We start from the raw sequence: 24,115 nt of genomic DNA, 5'->3' as shown, positions 1-24,115 counted from the left end.
TGGGACTGATGTAATTCTAAATCTGGGATATTTAGCCAGTGTAATGAAAATAGAGGTAACAGGGAACATCAGAAATACAAAATGGCTTCCCCATTAAAAGAGGGGAAAAAAGTAAACAAACTAGTTTTTGTTTGGAAAAGAGGTGCTTGAAGGAAGACATGAAAGATAATTATAAAATAGTGGGAGGAAATTAATAGGAAATTTTTTATTCACTACTTCTGAGAATTTGGGATATGAAACAATGCAAAAAATTGCTTTATACTTGGCATAAGTTATAGAACTTATTTTCAGAAGAGATTGTGAAGAGTCAAAACAAAAAAAATGGGCTCAACAAGGAACTTTACAAATCTATTGGTATTACTGGTGATAGCACCTCCAGCCCGGCTGCTGGTTGCTGGGGGAGGAAATAATTTTTTCTTGTGTTATCTTCAATGTGTATTAGATATTTTGTCGTGGCTCTCCTGAAGATAGGATTCTGTACTACATGGACCTTTACTCTGGCTAAGTATTGAAGGGTTTGGGGTTTTTCTTAGTTATTGTTTTTACCTCCTATGTGAAGCTGGCTGAAGAAGCAAGAAGGTGGTGTCAGGCCTTTGCTAGCAGTGGAAGAATGTGGGTTAGTGGGCTTGAGTCATCAAACAGTTTTAGATTATCAATGACTTTCTTTCATGTTGAGGATACAAAGCTAACTTTCGGGCTGTGTGCATGTTATTCACAGGTGGATCAGACAGCAGCAAAACAGAGACAGAGTAGTGGTAGCACTGCAGATATATTCTGGATTGACAGAAGCCTAAAGCAAGTGACTGAAAATAAGTTTTTAATATCTATAATTTTACACTAAACTAGAAGCCAGGTACTTTCCCAGGTGTTTTATTTCTCTTACACTCGTTTTCTATAAAGTATCACATCAAAGTATTATAAGAATGATTGAGATCAAGCATTTCCACAGTTGACATGGAATGGACCAGTCTATTACCCTTGGGTTCCAATTTGTCCTGCTGGGACCAAAGAGGTGGCTGTAGAGTGTGCAGGCTGGTGACAAGGTTTTGCTCAGCCTTCCTACTGTACACACCCTGTGCTGGGAATTGGGATAGGCGAGTTCTCAGGAAAGACTAGTAATTGTTGTTCATTAGTTGTGGTTCAGACTTGATGGTGGCTAATGAGTGCTGCCTAAACAGACAGTGTGGGTGTCTTACACTCACTAAAATAATATTTTAAGTATTGTTATATGAAATTTTCATTCCTACAGGTCAATTATACCACCACTGATTTGTGACAAATGAACTTGTCCTGAATGACAGCTGAGTCTTTCTACAAACCCAAAACCAACTACATAGATGAAAATGTTTAGGAAGTGTGGAGGAGTCTGGTGGGATCATGGGGTGAGGTGTACCTTTTTAAGATCTCAGCAGAACGTTTTGTGCTGCTTCTATCAACAGTTAAAACAAAGCTTTGTTATGTCATTACCTGAATTATGTGAAATACAGAAGATTGGGACAGCTGCTTCTTGGGTACTAAGCAAAATTACAGCCCCCCAAAATGCTGGAATATGCTTATGTGTTAAAGACAAATTGAGCCAAGGAGTATTTTAATGCCTGGCATAGCAGCAAGGAGGAAGAAGAGAGTAGAGACTAGTTTTAAGTAATTAATACTTGGATCCATTTTATAAGGGTGATTATTCAGCATGTAAAAAGTGTAATTTGAGGGAACTTGAGATTGTCCTACAATAAAAATATTGTGTTGACAGAAAACCCAGTTGTTCTTATTGAGTAGCCTGTCCTCAGTGCAACGTAGGAATCTTTTTGCAGCTGGATTCTGAACTTCCTGATTCTGCAGAAGAGCTGCCTTAATGGGGAGACACTTGATTCATAATAAATTGACTATAGTACTGGTTTCAGTTCTGATTCCATTTTACTGTATCTTCAAAATGAAATAAAAATGCAGTGGAGCATATGAATGTGGTTGAAGGTAGCAGCAAAAAGGCATACAGTGATTCTGTTCATGTCAGATATTTTCTGATAACTGGAAAACATTTTTTTTTTTTCCTTAGCAAAGTAGCAAGATATTTGTCCTTTTTACCATGATTTTAGAGAATTATTTTGAAGAGATTGCTTACGAAAAATGCAATCCATGATACAATTATTTTAGGAACTGTTTGTCAGTGGATTTGTAGACTTCTCTGTCCCATGTTTATATAAGTAGTCTGATCCTGTCTTTAGGTTGTAAACTGATCTCTCTACTTATGAAACTAGAATTAATACCTCCCCCTGGCCCCCACACAGTTAAGTTTGAAAACATTTTCAGAAGGTGGATAATTTCACTCTTCTCAGAGAGGCTAATGAATTGGTTTTACTTAACATCAGCAATTGACTGGGAATCAAAATGTCTTCATATGCATTTTTTAAAGCCAGTATCTTTCCTTCCTTTTTAGACAATTCAGGTTTCTGCTGTCTGGTATTAAAATATGGAAATTCTAGGTTGAATGGAAACTCGGAGCTGGTCACTATTTTTTTCTCTCCATTACACTCTGATAATTTTAAAAAATATAGTGTGTCTTGTTTAGATCATGTGAACTTGCAGAACACAATAAACCATCTTGGTCCTTAGAAGGTGCAGAGTACTTTGTAGTTTTACTTCTTTGAAGTTCCTGTTACGAATTCCCATCCTGTGGTGGGAATAAGGACTGCAATAGGATTCCTTGGGGAGGCTTTGCTACTCTTGTGTTTGTTACATGGTTCCATCTGGTGAATTAAAGAGCTTTTGAAATAATAGCATAGAGCTCTGAAATACATGCAGTTTCTTAATGTTTTCCTACATGGTGTTTCCTTCGATGAGTAAATCCAGTGTTGCTCCCTCAGGTCATCATTAACTTGTTTGTGTATTTGGATTAACTAACTTGGCAGCCCCCCAGCGCCTTACTGCAGATTAATAAGACAGCAAGTTTGACCTTGGTTTTTTTTAGTCCTTTCATAACTTTACATGTGACTTTTTTTGCTGATTGTCCATGACTTGTTTTTTCTCATCTGGTCTTTTAAAGAAGACATGCAGTTTCTTGAAAGTGGGGAGAACATTGTGCGCTGACAAATAAGGCAGCACGTTTATGGCACATAAACAAACCTGGATATAGATCTTCCCCTCCCTTTGGTGTTAGGCTGATTTGTGTATTCTCTCCTGGAAATACAGGGAAAAAAATGCGTTTTCTTCTTCAGTTTGGAAAGATTCTCCTTTCTAGTGCAAAGAGAGCTGTGGAGGCTGAGGGATTTACAATAAACGAGTTTTGGAATATCTGTGTATTGTTTAGCAGTAGCCCAGGGAAATGTTGTCTTTTTATGTTTCAAATTACACCGTATTTCACTCTACGAAGCTAGTTTTGCATCTGTGGCCTACCAAATACCAATGGGTTTAGAAGGTCTTTAAGGATATACAGCAGAGCTGGTAATGCTGGTTTTCCTGCAGTCCAAGTGTAGTGCCCTCTTGCTGCTGGTCTCTGTAGGTGGTGGCAAATGACTGCTGAGGGCTACCGTAAGCTCTGGTGGCAAAGATTTGTGCGATGTTTCACACAGCTCAGGTTCATTCAGCTAATGAACCACGTAGGTGTTGATGATTTGTCATGATAACATATGTAGTTTTTGTACGAAGACTATGGGGAAACTGTGTCTCTTCACAACCAAATTTGAAAGAATATCACTAAAATTGTTGTCAGGTGCAGATTTTTTTTTTTTTAGGTGAGAATTAACTTTCGTAATGTTTCAGTATCTTGTGGTATATGAAGCAAGTGGTGTGGAAATGCAGACAGAAAAGATCGTCCTGTCTTCAGAGCAGTGTTTGGAGGGTTTGCAGCAAATAAGGCAAATACGTCAGACAGTAAGGACAAAGTGAATACTCGGTGAGCATGATTTGTCCTGTACGATGAGTGAGATGGGGTATATTTTTGGGGAATGGGAAAGGAGGGACAATGATTACTTATGACTGTAAAATATGGGCTTAGATGCGGGGTAACTCCAGTGCTAACAGAGAACATAGGCTGTTTCAAGACATACTTGATAGATTTTTACAGGAAGAGCAACCTTCCGTTTCCAAGCTAGATTTTACACTAAGACTGCTGGATATTGCAGGTGCCTAGCAACGTTTGGAAGTAAACTTGATAGCAAATTCACTGGTCACTTGTTTGCACTGTGTTTTCAGGGCTTTGTGTAGCTATCAGTGAGGGCCAGGACAATTTTTTTTTTTTTTCTCTCTCCTCCCATTAGCTTCATACTCTTCCCCCTGGAACACATAAAGACTTCCTTTTTGCAGATTGCCTTAAGCCCACAGGCAAGGTTGGGTTTATTTGGGGTTGAAAGATAAGACAAAAACAGTTAAACATGCCTAGCTGCTTATCACAGACAGTTCTTGCTTATCTTGATTCAGTGAAGAGGGTGAAGAATTGTCACCAGCCTTTGGAGTCCTGCTAAGCCACTTTCAAGAACTGGCTGGTTACCTATAGCAGGGTGGCTGCTTTCTGGTGTTGTCAGGTACAAGAAGAGATAGTGGTTGGACTGGTCACTACTGGCATTTGGCTCCAGGAATCAAGCTGACCAGCTGATACTGGTGGGTTATCAAACTCCTTGGGTGTCAAAAAGCAAAGGGAAGAGGGTGGTGGCTAGCTCAAACGCAGCCTTGTCTCCTTCTCCACCCAGTGTTGAACAGCATGTTTTGGTGCTTTTAATGGTAATGAAGAAGTTACTGAGGGCATAGTTGGTGTGTGTTATTCTTTTAATCAGAGTTAAATGTACAACTAGAGGCTTCATTATTTCTAGAGGCTTTTTTTTCTTTTTTTGAGTTCCCCCTCATGCAGCAGCAGTGTAATTTTCATATACTTGTGCATTTTCACGTTGGTAACTATTGCACAAGCACCACTGACATTACTAATAACTTTGATCTTTGACATACTGTAGATTTTATGGCTTTTGTACTAAAAGTGATAGTGTTATCACTGTGTTTAGTGAGTTAGATATTCTGCAAACCCTGTTGTTACTGTTGGCTATGACTGTGGGGAGGTTAGAGGCTGGGCCATGCCCAGTGTGGTTATTCTATGTTATTTGAGCACATCAGTACAAAAGAGTTGTTTTGAAAATCACCTATCAACACTGTGTTTTGCTTTGCTTTCTAAGCTAGAACTCCTAGTTCTGATTTTTCCCCCCCCAGTGAGTTTGTAGTTCATGAGGGCCTGAAGGGGTTTTTGCACGTGGCCAGAAGAGGAGGGAGAAGATTAACAACTCTTGTTCATCCTCTTTTGTGTCAACATGTAGGATATATATTCAACACAGAAGCAAACTCTGCTGATCTTCAGAATGCACTATTTGATTATTTACATATACTTACCTGTACATTCTGTGTGTGATTAACCCTTGGTTTTTGGTGGTTTTTTTTTTAATTTCATTATTATCATTTATCTATTTGTTTCTGTGTATACTCTCCGCTTGAAATAGTGTGATGTAACACTTAAAAAAAAAAAGTTATTACTTTAGTAAGCTGGGATTGTATTTACAAGCTGAGAAATTGTAAGTATCTCTTATTCTGACTTGTTTTCACACTAGAAAACGGTGTGAAAAGAGTTTTCTTTCTTCCCCTCCGCCACCTTTATTTCCCAAGTAGGGGCAGGGCAGAGGCAATGGCATTGTAACAGAGACTTTGATGACCGGAGGAGCTGACCTTGGAGAAGCACAGCCTTGGGTTTCAAGAATGTCTTGAGTAACAGTGTATTTAAAACCGAGTTATTTCAAAATAATTTTTTTTTTTTAACCTATGCTTGACATTTAAATGAAGAGAAATTTCCCTTTGGAAAATTAATTTGAATCTCTAAAGTTTTGGTCAAAACATTAGCCAGGAAAAATCCCACATAAACCTTTTCTCTGATCAGTGCTAATCAAACTTGTTAGTCCATTTGCCTAACAGCAAAGACCACTGGATGTGTGTTGTCATTGTCTCTGTGTTTGGTTGATTTTTTCAGTGGGCTGTTGGATGCAAGAATTTAGAGTGCACTAAAAAACTCTTCCAGAGTGCTTATGTGCTTTTGTCCTTCTATTTCCTTGCCAATCCTGTGCTGATGATGGCTATATTGCTTTAGGTTGAAAGTGGTATTTTGTTTTGTTTCAAACTGGTGAGCTACAAAATGATGAAATATCTTCTGGTATCCACTTAACTTTTAGGGAATTAAATTCTAGGTCCTAATGTTTGTTTAAACTAGTTCATAATGTTATGAGTAACAATTACAGTATTTGTGAAAATTAATTTGCATGTCAAAACCCTCTTAGTATGCTTTAATCACACTGCCATACCTGAAATGAGCTGTGACAGTGATATTTTAGCAAATAATATACCATGAAAAATAGAGCTATACTCTAATATTTTCCACAAATTTGAAGCCTACCAATGAGTGAGAGAAGAGTAGTTATGAAACTGCATGAAATTTAGACTATGTAATGATATTACTATACTGTAAAAACTGACAGTGATGTGAAATTTGGCAGCAAATACTACTGCTGCTTTTGCCCTTCTTTTTATCTTTATGGCTTTTCTTCCTCTCCTTATTCACCACCCTAGTTGAAGGTCATAGCAGATGCAATGGGAAAATTCTGAGCATCATTTTTCTCTATCATGAGGCCAAATTTCCAGATCTTCTAGAACAAACTATTGCAGTTAGACTGGCTTTGTCATTGATCAGTAGATTCTGCTGTATATCAATTCTGTTTTTAAGCACAGAGCATTAGTTCAAGAATATTAAGACTGTCAAATTAGAAGTTACATAGACCAGATGGCTAATTGGTTGTTGGAATATGATGATGCTACATTTTATAATTCTGATTAAGCTGAGAGTTGTGTGGGAAATGCTAATAGAGTCATCAGTAAGGAGTGGAAGAAATTTGCTTCATTTGCTTTGGGAAGAAACCCAGAATGTTGTCGCTTTTACCATGGGGAAAATGAAACCTTATATCAAGGTCCAAAGTACTGTCCTGGGAGCCTGAAAGGCTGAGAATCTTGATCAAAATAGCAGAAAGGGATGTGAAGTGTGAAACTGGAGTCCTTATCTAGAACTCAAACCACTGGAAGATGGAAGTATATGATTTCCTATATTCACTACAAATTGCATCTTGGACATCTTTCCTCTTCAAACTGGCATATGCTTTCTGGTGAGAAGTTTTCACAGATTAACTTCTTTCAATGGGAACAAATTTCTTGGACATTCCTTACTAGACTGTTACAGGTAAAAGTAAGGACTGGCTCAGTCTTGGACATTTTCACTGAAAAAGGAACACAGGTTATCTCCAGGATTAAGGTGTGTTAGTTCCCACTGTAAACCAGGCAATTTACTATGTATTTGTACTTTGAAGAGAAGCGACTTAGAAATTCACTTTAGGGAGATCTTTTAAATATCCAATCCATTTTATTCCATGAATTTTCCGTCAACCTAGAAAACGTAACTGGTATCACAGTGATCCATTTGGTATAAGGAATGTGTTCTGATGAAGCAGGCTATGAAAACTTGTGTTTTGTCCCCTTTGACTTTTTTGTGGTCTCCTCTTATTTTGGGTAAATATTGCCTTTCTAGTAAGGAACCAGACCACAAAATCTGTGAAATACTTGTAATTTATCTTCATTAAACAAGCAGAAAAAGAAGTGCTTTATTGATTATTCTGGATTGAGATGTTTTAAAAAACACCACCTTCATAAAAAGATTGATTGCTGAAATACAACTGCAGCAATATTCTGCAGCAATAAATTGCAAATATTTGTTTTAATTGGTACTTCTCTAGTTTCCTAACTTTCTTACAATTATCAAAATCCAGTTCCTCATTTCTTGTAATTCTAGACAAGATATGTGTTCAACTTAAAGATAGGAAGAACACTCCTTCACTGCTAGGAAATTCAGTGGGTTTTCATACCTATTGAGTCATTGATTATAGATCATGTAATTTCACTTATTAAACACTTTGCAGACAATTATTTCAGCCTTATGTTTACATAATATGAAAATTATCACTTTTACAAGGAAGGGAAATAAAGCTAATTTTAACTTTTTTTTTTTTTTTTTTTTAAATCTATCTCAGTCAGGTATAATTACAATATTCTATATCTTCAAGTTTCATATTAGATTCTTCCTGTATATTTGTTCTTCAAGCAACCAGATGCAGACCTGTGTGTGACATGAGATGAGAACAGCTGCTTTGTTATTACCAAACACAAGATGAAATTCGTGTTGACTTATTTGAAAAGTGCAGGAGCTCCCTCTTCTGGCTTAGAGCGCTTCAAATTGAAAGTTTATGGGAACGTTCTCAATTCTTTACATTTAAAAATACCTTATTTTGAATACTTACCTGCAGAAATGTCATTCTGGTATCTTGAAAGTCATGGTAAAATTTGGGTTGGCCCTCAGATGCCCATTTGGATTCTGCTCCGAGTGCAATATCCATGTGTCTATAGCCCTGCTCTGTACTCTCATAGACAGCAGATGTCCCCTCTGTCAGTCTGCTGTTGCTGGTGTGGCCATGACAGCAATGGTTAACTGTAGGTCTAAGTTGCAATTCCAGTATGATCTCTTCACTTAAGTCCCACCTGAGCTTTTCACAGCTGTTAATAGTAATGTGAGTCCTTGGTGGTCACTTGGTACAAAACCCTATAAATCATCATACGTTTAGAAAGGAGAAGTGGAGTCTTTTAAGAACACTGAAGGGGCCTTACAGTTGATGTATATATTGACCCCTTTCCTCCCCTTCCATCCATCTGGGGTGTGGTAGGAGAGAGGGGGCTTCCTTGCTGTTTGTATTTGTTCAGTCATTCTCCTTTCATAGCCTCTTCAACGTTGCAAATACTCAGAGACATGTTGTAGTTCTGTAGATATTTGAATTTGGTAGGGCAGCACCTGAGTCTTTCACGTCACATCATTCCAACGGGTAGGAACCTGACTGGAAAAGGTGGCACTGGGGACAGATCTCTTGCCTTAGCTGTTTAATAAGGAATTGACTGGATTTTTGTTTATTTCTTTAATTCTGAGAATGCAGGATGATGAAAAAACAAGTATTCAACTGACCCCTATTGGTGTTGTGCCTTTAAATCATCTGTCAGAATAGGAGCCAAGAGAGCCAAATGAGTCCTAGCCACTGTTCAGTTCCTTATCTTACCATCTCAAGGATACTAATCAGATTTTTAAAAATGTTTCTATGCTTTTATTGAGCTACACTTGCTGGAGCAGGTATGCTTACTGATTTGTATAGCATCACCTTTGTCATTACCTAATAAATTGCAAGGTATGTAAGTTGGAGAGGCCACTATGAATAACAAAAAACGTCAAAGGTTCACTATCAAACTGCTTAGCTCTGATTTATACAGTTTCAGGCAAAATAAGAAAAATACTTTGGTATTTGTAGCAAATGCCAAAATAGAATCAATGCAGTATTGTTCACCTAGTTAAAATTGCAAAATCCAGGAAGTGCAAACATTAAGTTTCCAACAGCAACATTAACTTGGACTCTTTGCACACCCTGTGTTTTGCTGGTATACATTAAGACAAAGTAATGTTATTAAGCTGTGAGTTTAACAAGAAAAACAGAAAAAATTCTTCATGTAGGTAACACTGCCAAATTAATTTCTGTTACCTTTTGAGTTTATTGACCTTTTATCATTTTAAATTATTTTCTTCATAAAGATTGAATATGATTTTTTTTGCCAAATGAAGTGAAATCTGAGAGCTTGTCTTCACTGTAGTGTGAACTTGATGTACAGTTTACCCCTTGCCTTGAATCTGACTCTTCTTCATCCATCAGAATCTCAGATTTGAATTAAGTGGCTTTTAAACTTGAAAATATGACTTGAATCTCAGAGGCTGGCGCTCTGATTGCAGTGGGAGTGTAACTTAGGCTATATAGGTTGGCAAAACAGAACTTACAATTAATTCTAATAGATCTATTTTCTGCTAATTAAATTTGTACATAATTAAAATGTGCAGAGTGACTGTACTCATAGAGTAAATCAAGCTTAAAGTGTTGCAGTAAAGATGAACCCTAACCATATCTCTTCTGAATTATAATGTATAACTTTGGAAACTATATATATGATTGGTTCCAAAATTTTTTGGGACTTTTCCAGATGTTACTGAGCGTTGATCGTATGTAAGTCAGCACACAGGAAAGTCCTGCTCTGAGGGTAGTTCCAGTCTGGAGATGGTACAGAACTGCAGGCAGAAAAATCTCTCCATCTGATCTGTTTCTATCTGCAACTGCTTGCATGTGTCACAAACTTAAGGTTTCTTGCCTGTGTGAACTAGGCTAATCCATGTTCTAGAAGAAGGGGAAGAGCATTAAAGGAGATATTTGGAGAGTAGTAAAGCAAGGACATGCTGGTCAAGAATAGATTTGGGAAAGTGAATCTAGGTTTCAAAAGCAATGGTGTGAAAAATAGGGTCATTAGGGCTGCGGCAGTGGTGGGACAGTAATGGCAATAGAGACGGGAGAAAGCAAAAACTGTAAGGGAAATAAAAGCAAAGTGTCAGGAGGTGGGGATGTTTGTAAAGAGAGGGGTAAAAGCAAGTTTCTTTAGTGGAGGATCATGAATGTTTTGTTAGTGGAAGATCATGAATTCATGACGAAGGATAGTGAGTACATAGCAGTGTCACCCAGGGAAAGGGTAAGATGGTTATAGATGTGAAACAAAAAACTGCAAGGTGGAATTGGGACAGCAAGGTCTGAGGGGGGGGGGAGCTTCAGTCCTGGAAAGAGGGAAATGGAGAAAATGAAGGTAATGAAAAGAAAAACTGGAAGGGAGTGTGTCCTGGGTGACAAGTCACATAGTGGGCTTGATGCAGTGGTGCTCCCAGAGCTTGCCAAGGAGGCGGAGGAGGAGGGAAGGGTGTGAAGCAGGAGGTGAGCTTTGCAGTGGCATTTGGGAGTTAGATGGAATTGAGAATTCAAGGACGAAGAATGGCCACAGGGAGCTTCCACGGAGAAACAGAAGATTGCAAGGAGTGTCTGGTGTGCTTGTACCAGCAGTGCAGAGGCTCAGGAACATGTCATTATTGGGCTCTTCAGCTTCACCTTTGTTTTCTTCTACAAACTTAGCATCCCAGAGAAATTTGGCTTGCAAAGCTTGTAAAGTTCTGGAAATCAAATACCCATACTTCCTCTGACTAGCTCTTTGTCCATATGTGGTACTTTGTTTTTACTGTGCACATGTACATGTAAAGAAGTTTTTTGTTACTTACACTCAAGAAGCAACTAATAAATTACCACTTAATAAATTGAAACTTTTTCCAAAATTGAACTAAGGCATATACTTTTCAGATTGCTCATATTAAATTTTAAAACTTCACATTAAAGAAAGCAATCTGAAACTGATTAAAATTATTTTAGTTTTTTTTTTTTTTTTTTTTTAATAAAAACATATGTTAAGACAGTGGGGTTTATTCTGCTTTTGCTCTCGGAAGAAAGAACATATTGTTTAATTGTTCATTCATCTCTTCCCTTTACTCATCTTCTCTTCTAACAAGAACGTAAATCATTGCATTTTGACAGAAGCGGATTATGGAAAGTTACGCTGAACAAAGGAAAAGTGTTCAGAAGATTAGTTAATCTGAAAGAGAAGGGGTGGTTAAAACGTCTAATAAAATATTGGAAGCATTGTAAAATATTTGCATCTTACTTGGCTCTAGAGGTGTACAAAATTTTTAATTTGAAAAATAACATTCTAACATTGTAGGGGATGTTTCTGACTTTGAAATAATAGGGTTTGAATATTTATGTATTTCTGAGGGTGACTTTTGGACATGGTTGTTTAACAGACCCCAGAATTGGTGCATGCAAGTTTTGTTGAGCCACAGGACTGTGAAGTAAATTATGCTGTCGACACAAATACTTGGCTAAACTATTTAAATAAATCAATTAAATAGTTACTGTTCTATGAAGCATGGCCTTAATCCTAGTTTTATTTCTATCAGGGATTTTTCCATCAGCTTTTGTAGATGGGGGATCAAACTGCATTATACTACTATTAACATATGGAGTATATTTCTAAAATTGGAGTATCAGAGCCCTTTGATGCAAAGCATGTGTAATTGCCTGTTAGGGAGTGTTGAGGTTATCAGATGACTCATTGCAGCATGTTTTGCTGAACTTTCTCATTTATAGAAAATGTTAATGTTGTCAATTTTTTCAGTGTTTTGGGGGGCCGGTAAGGTTTATAATTTACTGTAGTTACTTACAGTTTTCAAACAGACTGTCAAGAAACCATGCCAGAACAAAACTGTTTGTGCAGGTAATCAATGAAAAGGCTGTGGTACCTGCTGACAGGTATTTTTCAAGAAAAGGAATGGTTTGTAGCTAGGGGAAAAAGTGTTTAAAAAAGTGCCCTAAGCAGTAACTCAAAACGAAAGAGCAACCTTTGATCTGAGACATAGTTTAGGTCACATTTTAATGAATAGCTTTATTAAACTAGTTCATTAAACTAATATTATTCTGTCAGTTGGCACATTTCATTTGCAGAAAATTGGATCTGTCTAAGGCTATCTGACATTGACTACAGTGATGCTGTTTTAAATCAAACTGGTAGCTTTAGCATATGTATTTGAAGGAATGTTTTCATGCATTTAAAAGAACGCGCTCAATTCCAACACTGACATTTAAGATCTGAGTCTGGACAGAGCTCGTGTAGGGATTTTTCTATTAAAGACAGGGAAGGTGCAGGTTGCAAACAGTCTTGCCACTTTTGTAATATTGCTGCTTATTGAGTGTATTTCAGTTGTAGCATGGCTATGTTTTAAGGCAGCAAGGATCTGTCTAAAACTTTTAATGTACGATAGATTATAAGTAATATATAAATTAATAATTAGGCCTATAATATATTTTGTATTTTAGTATATTCTATATTTTATTTCTATTTTTGTTCTAAGTTAGATTGACTCGTTGAAAGTATGTACTTCACAGCTGTATTTAGAGAGGGTTCAGATAAAGGTGGTATCTAGGTAAACAGGTTTTGTGTTATGGTCCCCATCTGGGTGAAGGAATATCATGGGGGGAAAACAGTCTGGAAGAAGAAAATTGGGATATCAATTTCAGTGTTGCTGTCAGAGTGTCTAGGTAAGTGAGATTTTTCCAGTTGACACAGGATTAAGCCTTTCAGGAGGAGGAACTTATTTATTGCTGAAGTTGTGAAGGAAGCAAATCGTATACTGTGGTCTCTTTTCCCTCTCCTGCCTGTCTTCTGAGCCCTTTGAACAAATTCAGTCAAACATCACAGAGAAGATCTCAATATACAAGTTTCTGGCATGTTTTTGGAAAGGGGTGGTCAGGTAGCGATTGGAGTTGTGTGTCTTCTGGTAATGATCCAGTGAGGGAAAGGTCTAGTGGGAGCTCATCCTTGATGAGGAAGAGAATAAAATTATAAAGGCCCAAACATGTAGCCTAGACACCACAGTCATGAAGGCCACTGGAAATCAGCCTTGCTTTGTTCTGGTGTTGATCAAACCGCTCATTATAGCGAGACCGGAGCACTCTTGGAAATAACCACCAGAGACTAATGAGGATTCATTTCTAATGTCTTAATGTTTTTCAGCACATGACTTCTTCAATACTCGTTTTAATAGTAGTTGTAGGTTTTATTGGTTTTTCTCCACCTGTAAAAATTTTCCAGTAAGTAGAAACCACAGAGATGTCTCTTCTGATGCTTTGGGGCTTCACAGTTAAATTCGAGCCATGGAAGTACAAGGCACCCAACAAGATACCATGAGTTCAGAGTATGTTTTTTCCAAACTGAGTATTTGTTAAAGATGTCCCTACAAACGTATAAATTAAGTCAAGCAGTTATACGTTCTCAATGGCTGCTTAAGAGTGTCTAAATTCTCATCTATTATTCTCAAAGCCTTTTAACAAAGTGAGGTTGTTTCTAACATCCCTGTGGTGTAAGCTAAAAATTTATGTAAGCTAAACGAAATGGAGAACACTGGTAGAACATTATACAGAAAAATATTATGCAGAAGCCTTAAATTCTTCTGATGGCTGAAGATTGATATGATGGCAAGACCAGGAAAAAGTTAGTGAAGGCAGCTGTTGTACTTTTCAATTTGGGACAGTCCATGTTCTCTATGTTGGTGAATTAGTTAATAAAATTTGGTAGTTGCCGTAGATATTCCTTCCTTCCTTTTTTTTTTTTTTTTTTTTTTAATTGGACGCTATACCCAGAGTTTTTTTGCCACTCTTCATTTCCATTATTTCCACAGCTGAGTGAGTCAGAGGTAGCTTTTTCCTTCTGCAGTGTGTTTGAAGCCCCATCACGTTTGTATGCTGTGTCCTCTATGCAGTAATTCCAGTTCACGATTTTTTGAAGGTTCCTGTTGGCAACGTGCATGTACTGCCTGTAAGGGTGGCTGAACAGCTTTGGAAGCCTGTCAGGAGCTGCAAACAGGTTCCAGTAGCCTGTTGGAGACCCTGTGATTGAGGAGGTAGAAACTTCCTCAGAAGAGTTTAAGGATTCAATAGATCTCATTACATTACAACTTCCAAAAGAGTAGACCACCATTTTCAATTCAGATTTTGTCTACCCAAACAGATTTACTTCTCTCAGTCTAGAAAACCTTCTTCGGCAATTTCCTGTGCTGACTACGTTTTGGAGACTTGTATACATGTCCCTAGTCATTCAATTACTTGAGGCCCCATGATGAATACAAGACTGAATGGCTGTCAAATTTCCTGTCTCCACATGAAATCTCTATCTGGTAGTTCAAATACCATTTGCAGGCGTGCTGGTTTAGTTCTGGAAATCAAGGTTATAGTCTTTATAACTGTAGCATCCTTTAGAAGAACAGGTTGGGTGTTTCTTGTATCAAACAACCTGGTTTTATGGTGTCCATAACACCCCCCCCCCCCCCCCCCCCCCCCGCTGATTTGTAACACGGCTAGGTTCATAGCTTTTATGTTTTTTACCTGTTATAAATCAGTCAAAAGTCTTCAGCGCGCTTTTTAAATGTGAAGAAAATCAACGTATATTCATTGAAGTGCCAAAAATAGTAAGTAACTTGTAAAATAACCTTTCAGAAATAAACACCATGCAGTTTATTGAGTTTTGGACGGGGAGTCAAAGGTAGAACCAAGACTTCATGTGCGCTGTCTCCAAAAGCGTGATGCTTGCCATAAAGACAAATTTGAATCCGTTTTCTTACCTCATCTTTTGTAGAAAAATGAACTTGACTAAAATAAAAACGTATGCATGACTAGCGGAGTTCCTTCCATTCAAAAGCAACAGAGGATGCCAGAAAGAAGCTACTGCAGCTCAAGTTACGTGGAGGGCTGTTCATCTTGGCAGCCTTCAGTTGCCTCCCACCCTCTTGTTTTACCTGACTGCCTCTGTCCGTGGTTACCAGTCCTCCTGTAGTGACAACATGGGGGATGGGGAGCAAGACCTATCCCCCCACGCCTCGGTACGGGGCCTCTCTTGCTTGTGGGATACGCGGAGAAATGGTCGCCTTGGAGAGCTGTAATTCTAGGATTTTGCAGCTTGGGAAGTTGTTCCCGGGAGGCTTCTGCCCCGGCTCCTGGCTATTTATAACGGGGGGATTTGGCACCCCAGTAAGTTGTGTCACCTTAATGAGCTTGGCAGTGAAGCTAACTAGAGCTGCATCTGGCTCGGTGAGTGTGTATGGCTTGTATGGTGTGCCGGAGTTACCGGTGGGTAGGGAAACGCTTCTGTCCCTCCTGCAGCCATCTCGTTTTACGTTTCTTCTACTACCTGTCGTTCAGCCGGAACGCCCCAGGACTAGAAACGTCCGTCATTATGCAAGTAAATACAGGGAGAAACAGTGAACTAATAATTAACTGTCCTCCAGTTTCGAGTCACTGTTTGATATTTTAAAGAATTAAAAGCAGAAGTAATTAAAGCGCCTTCGTCCCGTTGGCGGAGCGCCTTGCCGGAGCTTGCAAGGCCGGTGCAGTGCGGTGCCGTGCGGTGGGTGGGGGGCTGTGTAGGTGGGACCCTGCTGAGGCGAGGCGAGGCCCCCGCCCCGGGCCCGGCGCCGCCGCCGCCGCCGCCCCCCGCCGCCGCCGCTAGGTGTCAGTGGCGGCGCGGCAGCCGCGCGGGGGGCTCGGGGCCCGGTGGAGAGCGCGCGGCGTGTCGGCGGGAGCGCACGTCCTTCGGTGTTTCCACACGGCGGGTGCCAGCAGAACCCGATACAGTGTGATATATAGAAGCAAGGTACGGCTGGAATAATGAAATTTCAAAAATAAGCCCTTTTTAAAGGCTGGTTGTAACAGTCCTGCTGGGTATTGTAAATGCCTCAGGTGCACTTGATACTGCTGTTGCGTTCCTGGCGTTGGCTTCTAATTTTTATGGAAAGATGGATTGAACTTCAATTTAAGAATATTCGGTAATCCCTCTCAGGACATACTGTAACAGCTGGTATTTCTGTGTTGCAGCAAATCGATTCCATACAGCAGTCAGCAATGGCTATGGCTGGGCTCCGGCAAAAACTTCCAAAGCATTTTAAATAAAGTGAGCCAAAGAAAATAACATCATCACTGCAAAAATGTAGCTTAATTTGCAAGTTTAAAAAAAATAAATAAAAAAAATCCCCGTTCCATTCCAGCAAAATATTAAGCATTTTACTGGTAAGGATTTCATCAGGTCATTTATTTTTCATTAATATATATTTAGGATCTGGGGGGAATAACTTTACGCCGTATATAAGTTTCTTAAATAATAAGGAGCTTGAAATTTTTTCTATATTAAATGATTTACTGTGAAATAAAGAAAAATAGAGAAACTGATCAAGTTTCAATACATGACATGTATGTAGATCAACAAGACCTTCCACCTCTCGCAGTGAGCTTTTTTAAGGAACGTGAATTTCTGATTAATGATAATGCACCTATAATGAGAACACCTTGCATGTTTTCAGGTTTTTTTCTTAATAGAGCAAAGTACTTTAAGCTGTATATAAATGAAAGATGTCCCATTAATAGTAGATAACGTTGTTTTAACCAGTTTCTTACATCTGTGAAAACTAAAAATGTCTCCATCCCTTGTACAGCTGTAGTGGTGTGCTCATGCTGGGGACTGTAAGAGCTTAGAATCTGACTTCTGCTTTATGGTGCTTGTATGTGTTAAAAAGAAAACAGCAGAATTAATGCAAAGTGAATACGTTCCTTCTTAATTGGTACAGCGCATCCTTGCCACGATAGTGGTTTTTTTGGGTTTTTTTTTTTTTTTTTCCCTTTTAAACTGCACCCTGGCTAGCTTTCCATATAGATGTTTTACAACTTTGCCATCATAAGATGAGCTTTCACTCTGAAATACTTAACTTCTTTATCTCTGCTTTAAATTTTAAGCCAATGGACTTTGTGCTGATTTGATGAATGTCAAAATATTGTTTTGGAAGCTGATGCTTTTTAAGTGAAAACTTTTACTTTTTTCCTTCACCACAAACTTTTGTAACTAAAAAAAACCAAACCCCAAGCCCTAAAACAATCTTAATAGATGGGTTTTTAAGTTTTACTCGGTCCTTTTCATCATAGAAGAAGTTATCTAGGGCTGTAACTTCTGCTGTATTTGCCTTCTTAAAAAAAACAAAGCAGATTCACTGGAGTTTGAAAGCTGACATGCAAAATCTTCGGGTAAATGCTTAGGGGAGAAAAAAGAACTTTAATAAGTTGCCAGACTACTTAAAACTATAGGCTTATGCCTAGGGACAAGTTAACAACTGGCTTATATCTAACAATTGATTTAAAACTTACTAAAGAAAATCTTGTGGATGGCCCTTCATATGTTGCAATACTTTTAGCAATGTGGGGATTTATTTTTTTTTTTTGGTGAAAAACAAAACTTTGAACAGTGTACAGTGTTTACAGCACCTGTATATTACTCTTCGACAAGACTGTTGCCAAGTACAAATGTGTCCAAAATATGCACTTTCAGAGCCAAGATGACTTCAAAAGTCATTCTGATAAATATGAATGTGTTTAAAAAAAAAACAACAAAACCAACAAAAAACAAACCAGCAGCAGCAAAATGCTATTCTGTTTATTTATTTTCTTATGCTAAAGCAGAACTATGCTGCTTTCTTTCTTCCAGGATCCTTTCTGTTTACTGAAATCTGCAGAATACCCTTGTTTTCTGTTAGTTTCTACTTCCCCCTCTCCCTTCCTTCTCCTTGCAAACACATTAGCCCCTGCCCTGCTATTAGTAAACATTTCCAGTCTTAACTCTGAATTTCTTTTCACAAATTGGTGTTCCAGTTTCATATTTTAACATATTTGAATTTAAATATGTTCAATTCCATTTGAAATTGTTTTTTACTTTTGTTACATTTGCTCTGAATTTTCCTCAAGAACTGGTTGAGAGACCCCAAATTTAGTATCTATAGGCCTGTGCAATTATTTAAAAATGTTTTTTAAAATATACTGACTTTGTAGTAATGAATTACAGAAAAATTCCTTACATCTGCATGATAATGGCTCAGTCAATTCCATGAATCAAACTGCTGTTTACCTGAGAGAAGTGTTTGCCCCAGTCCTGCTTTTTTACAACTTCAGTTAAAATTTAGATTATATTTCCAGATTACAAATTAAGATTGCATGTCAGATTTTAAATGAACTGAAAACAACTGAAAGGAGGTTAAGTAGAAACACTGAATAAATTACTATGCTACCAAGCAATTTTTTTTTTTCTGGGATCAGTACTAGCAAAATTTGAGTGACTTAAATTATTCACTGTTTTAATAAAATAACCCTAGACTTTATTTCCAAAATATCTGACACGCTAGAGTTAAGAGTTTAATTTACATGAGAGAAAGGTATTAAATTATTTTTACAGCAGAATGGAATTATAGGCTGGATGGAAGAAAACAAAACTTGTTTTACGGGGGGGGGGGGGAGAGAATCTTAACAGTCATAAAGAAATACAGAGCACTTTGAGAGTCTTAAATCAAAAACTTATTTTGTGATAGTGATTGGATTTGGTTAGCTGCAGTAATTTACAGTTTAACAACATTCTTAATTGTAAAATTCTGTTTCTCTTCTTTCTAGGAGAAATTGGGAGATAGCGTAAATCTTTGTAGACAACTTGGCTGCAAGCAGTTAAACTGAAATTAACTTCTGCCTTCTGGCTGCAGAGTGCTAGTCTGACGTTCCTGTGTGATACTCTGCAGACTAAATCATGCCAGCGTTATCAACTGGATCTGGAAGTGACACAGGTACGCAAGCCAAGGAGGACTGCATGTTTCCTCCAGATCTTATTTGTTAAGTCTACAGTCTCTATTTAAAGAAATGATCAAATAAGATAATCAATTATGGTCTCAACAGATGCTTAATTTAAGACTTTAAACATAACCTTTTCTCCCTGAAGTTAATTCAGATATATGAAACACCACAGATAAATTTTTAAAAGTCCCACCACCACCTTCTGCCCCTCCATTCCCAACCCTCAAAAAAGAACTCCAAACGGGTATTATATATGGATCTGAAGAATTTGAATTCACCTCTGATCATGGTTCCTACAATGTTAAATTGAAAAAAGAGGAAAAAATAAAAGATGATATCATACATGCCTTAATATTTGCACCAGTCTAGACTATCCCCTCTGTGAGTTACAGTTATCAGTGGAGTTATTTCTGAACACAGACTATTTAGTTTTGACACTTCTTTAACAAATTAGGAGAAGAAAAGTACTGTCTCAAGTTCTCTTCCTTCCCTTGCCTTCCACGTCAGAGTCCAGTTCCTATCACTGACTGCAGGCAGTGGGAGTGCAGATATGTAGCTTTCCATAGTTTTCACCTTCTTTGTCACAATATTAGGCTGTATTTAAAGGTTAAATCTCATGTTGCTGTTATGCATGGATTCTCTCTTATCTGCCAATATTTTTGTCCCTGTTTTAGGGACAACTAAAGTTAGTATTTTTGCTGGAGGGTGTTTGGTGTAACCTCTGGCCGAGGTTACAATACAAAGATCCCTCCTTTCCACCCCTGTGCTTGTTATTCTAGATCATATAGTTTTATGCACGAGAAGTAACAGCAGGATTTTGAAAACGAAGAGGGAGATTTCAAGTCAGGAATCCAAAAAAAATATGTATATAAGGAACTGCATTTGATTCTTATGTTAAATAGACCTTTCAGTGCAGTGATTTCCTCCCTCCCCCCAATCCATGTAAAATTTCTCTTAGATTAAAAGATTAATCTTTAGAGTTGTGTGTGTGTGTGTGTGTTTATTACCGTGGGGAGGGAGGGTTGTGTTTGGTTTTATTTGCCTTTTTTGTCTCCTCATTCCTGTGTTTAAGGGATTTGACTGTCATCTTGCCAAACCCTACCTCTACATACCTTTCTTTTCTCTCCCCTCCCCCATGGAAATAAGTGCATTTGAAGCTGTTTAGTATGCTAAAGCTGAATTTTGGAAGATTTGTCAGGGTCCAGCCTGGGCTGTTTTTCCACTCTGGATCTTTGCTTTCTTTATCACACAACCTTTTGTGTCTGTCCAAAACCTGCCTTTTTTTTTTAAGTTATTACTTGGCCAAATGCTTTCTGACATTTCAGAAGTCTCAAGAACATGTTGAGGTGAACAGCAGGGGGATATGTGATGACTGCTGCCTGATGCTGACAGTTTTGCTTGTTTTATTGTTTAAAGAACGTTAATATGTCCAAAAGTAATAGACATGGACATATTCTCTGAATAAAGAAAGAAAAGGGCTCCAAAAAGTAGGAAAAAAATTCCTGATTTTAAAACTGTGTGTGTTTAAAAGTCTCTAAAAACATGTTTTACTGTGCTATTTAATGCATATGATGCTCCAAATACACCTTTAATAATTATGGTATGCGATAAAACTCCACTATCTCCGTTCTCCCAGGAAATATATAGTAAAATATGATATGCACCATTAATATCTTGCTGTTAAATAATACTGCTTGTTAAATCCAATTTGTTTTCTGCTGCAAGTTGTAAGTTGTTTCCTTAAATAAAAATTTGTATTTGGAGGGAAAAGAGAATTATTTGTTCTCTTCTACTTTCTTTAAAGTATTTCCTGATGGGGATGATAGGTATTTAAGTATTTTTTTGAATGATTACATCAAGCTGTGCTTTCTTTCCTGGTTATAATACAGGTGGTTTCTAATCAGAGCCCTGTTTTTCTGCTATTACTCTGACTCTTAGATTAAAAAAAGAGAAATAAAGAAAAATTTGGATATTCTTACCTCTATTGTTCCTTGGTGGGTAGACCAGTTTTCCTCTCGCCCTGCCTGCATAAACTGGTGTTGTGACATGTATTGAGTTGAAACTGCTGTAATCCATGAGAGGACTGTCTGGGATGCTGTGAAGTTAGCAAGTCACTTAGTGGGAACCTAACAAAAATGCACCTTTATAGAGTAGGGATGCAACTTCGTTTAGTCTGTCTGCTAAGACTCTGTTTTATTAATGCATTCAAACAAAACCCAGACCTAGATTATTTCTGTGTCTGCTACATCCTGGTGAAGTAAAAGTAAACCTGGATTTAAAAATGAGTGAAAGAATTCATTGAGGACTAGTAAATAGAAATGTATCATCTGTGAATATCGGAAAGTTGCCAAGTCATGGACTATTGGAAGCTCGGACACTAGTATGGGAACACTGATTTTTTTTATTATTATTTTTTTATTTTTGTATTATAGTCTTAGGCATCAGGCCACTGTTAAAGCAGGATACTATTCATGATGGGCCACATCTGATCAGACTAAATCTTGACCTACTTGTGTTAATTTTACATTGCTTTTACTTTGTCAACAGACTTTATTAGGGATGCCACCACGATCTTGCAGCTGCTTCCTTCAAATACTTACATGTGCTTTTGTTATACCACTTTTTAACCTGTATATTCTTCTGAACACAAAACATGCCTCTTAAATCTGTTTTGGGAGGCATTTGCCAGACTTTAAACTATGATAAATCAAAAGCATGGCTACAATATTTGCAACCTTTTGTTTAAAACATTTGTTTTAATTAATTTAGCTTCATCAAGTGACTTTGAAATCAAACTTATACCTTAGCAGTCTGATCCGGCTTCTTAACTTTAAGACAGAGGAGAAGGGCCTGTGTGCACATGCTTCTTTCTCTTCCACTCTCCATTAGCCATGTAGAAACCCTATTTTTATATTAATATAATAATAATAATAAAAATAATAAAAATTACTTCTTGTTTGACATGTGCATGATTCTGTTCCTCCCTTGAGGTTTATAGTCCTGTCAGTGTCAGGTCAAAGTTATCTTAAAGCAACCATCTTGAACGGAAGGCTGAGCTCCTGCCTGAGGCTGCATCTGAAGCTTTAAGTATTTTCTGTGTTGCAAAACGTCTGCTTGAACTCTGTGTGTAAGCCCATCAAATAGAGTTTGAAGACTGAGCAAGACGACTTGCACTTTTGTGGGTAAAGCAAGTCTGCAAGATCTGGCATTCACTTATCTGATATATTTAGGAAGATTTAACTTCGTAGTTCTGGCTTCACAGTAGTTGATGGCAGCTTCGTTGCTGACTTTGGTGGAGCCAAAATGACATCATTATGCTTTAAATGTTGTTTTAGTGTGAAAAACATCGTAAAATTGTTACAGATTTCTTTCCTCTCAACCCTGTATCAAGCTTGCTTAGCTGAGGAGTTTAAAAATGCTTTTCTGTTTGTCCTTAAAAACTAGTGCGTGAATGTGCAAAGCAGACTTGGTGGTTTTGATTCATGTATTGTCAGTGGGAAAATCATATTTATGGGCCAAGTTTGGCCACCAAGTAAAACTGTATGAGATTGCTTAAATATAATGAAAGTCAGAAGCAGTTCTTGAATTTGAATATTGTAAATTACAGAAAGAAAAAATGTGCAGGGCTTACATTAGTTTCTTCTTGAGTACATATAGGAGCTAATGCTATGCCAGATAGTGGAGTTTTTTCAGTACTACAAGCCTGTAAAACTGAATACGTGGTAGTTTTTTAAATTAAAAAAACGCAACACGTTTGTTACTAATGAAATTGTAAATTCATGTGGCCTTTAAAATATTCCTGGTTTTAGTGTTTTCTTCTTTATTTTGTAATAATACAAAATAAATATATGAAATTAGTTCTAAAAGTTAGATATTTTTCCAAACTGCATTTTTAGTAGTATATTCTGTGATTCTTTAAGAATTATCTCTACCTCTGAAGCTGCGTGCTGTTGATGTGGATGTACTGAATACTAGTAGAAGTATTTTGCTAGAATATTATGTTGATATGATAGCTCCATAGACCATATGGATTACCTCACAGGGAAGTGAGACCACTGCAAGCAATGTAAAGTTCAAAGATCATCTGAACACTGAAAGATGCTATCCTTGCTTTTACTGTTTTCATATAGATGTCTTCCCTTTATTTGCTACTAATGCATTTTAATCAGCTTGCCAGTTTTAACATAATCTATTTTAAGAATGCTTGATAATGAAAAGGATAAAAAGGTAGAGAGGAAAAAAAAAAGAAACAGAAATGACATGAAGAAAAAGCTGAGTAGTTGGCTGAGCTGAGAGGGGGACATCAGAAACATCTGTAGGGGAAGAAGGACAAATTAAGCTGAAGTGGCTAAAGATTTCAGCCTTTTAAACCAGTTTTCAGAATGAGGAGGGAGATAGAAATCAGGCAGTTCTATTTTTACAGCCTGTTTAAAAAAATGTAATAACGTAAAATGGTGGCCAAAGGTCTGGGTTCATTGTCATGAGATGAAGAGAAAGGGAATTTAGGAGAGTGATGAAGGAAAGATTTCTGGGAGTAGCTCTTCCGTTGGAGCCTGCCAGGGTGAAGGCTTGCAGGGCAATTGAATCCTGCTCCAAACTGTCTCTGCTTCCCCGCTGACGTGCCGCAGTGGAAACGGAGCAAGTGGAAAGCCTTCGCTCGCCTGCTTCACACCATTGCTTATGACTTAGGTATAGGTGTGCTGCCGCAAGTGTAGTATGTAAATGCCTTTGGCTGCATCGTAATTTCAAGGCTACTTAAATTTCTCACCAAGTTGAAATGCACAGATATGGCTAGATTTTCATGAAAACCGATACGCTAGCTGAGGCAAAATTTATACAGAATTAATAAATAGAGCCAATATTTTATCGTGCATTCTTGAATTCTCCCCATCTCCAGCTGC

The 24,115-nt window shown here is 37.8% G+C and overlaps 1 protein-coding gene across 2 annotated transcripts in view; it reads left to right on the top strand.

Annotated features, from left to right (window-relative positions):
- MPP7 (MAGUK p55 scaffold protein 7) overlaps nt 1–24,115 on the top strand; it is a 158,052-nt gene that overhangs the window by 22,749 nt on the left and 111,188 nt on the right. For both annotated transcript variants that reach the window (XM_049798957.1, XM_049798956.1), the window contains exon 3: nt 19,041–19,207. In XM_049798957.1, the coding sequence (XP_049654914.1) occupies nt 19,171–19,207 (37 nt within the window). In that variant the 5' untranslated portion in view covers nt 19,041–19,170. The remainder of the gene's footprint in view (nt 1–19,040; nt 19,208–24,115) is intronic.

Source organism: Accipiter gentilis, chromosome 4 (assembly GCF_929443795.1).
Source record: "Accipiter gentilis chromosome 4, bAccGen1.1, whole genome shotgun sequence".
NCBI classification, from domain to species: Eukaryota; Metazoa; Chordata; class Aves; order Accipitriformes; family Accipitridae; genus Astur; species Astur gentilis.
The sequence above is the reverse complement of the archived record's forward strand: the minus strand, read 5'-3'. Positions and strand labels throughout refer to the sequence as shown.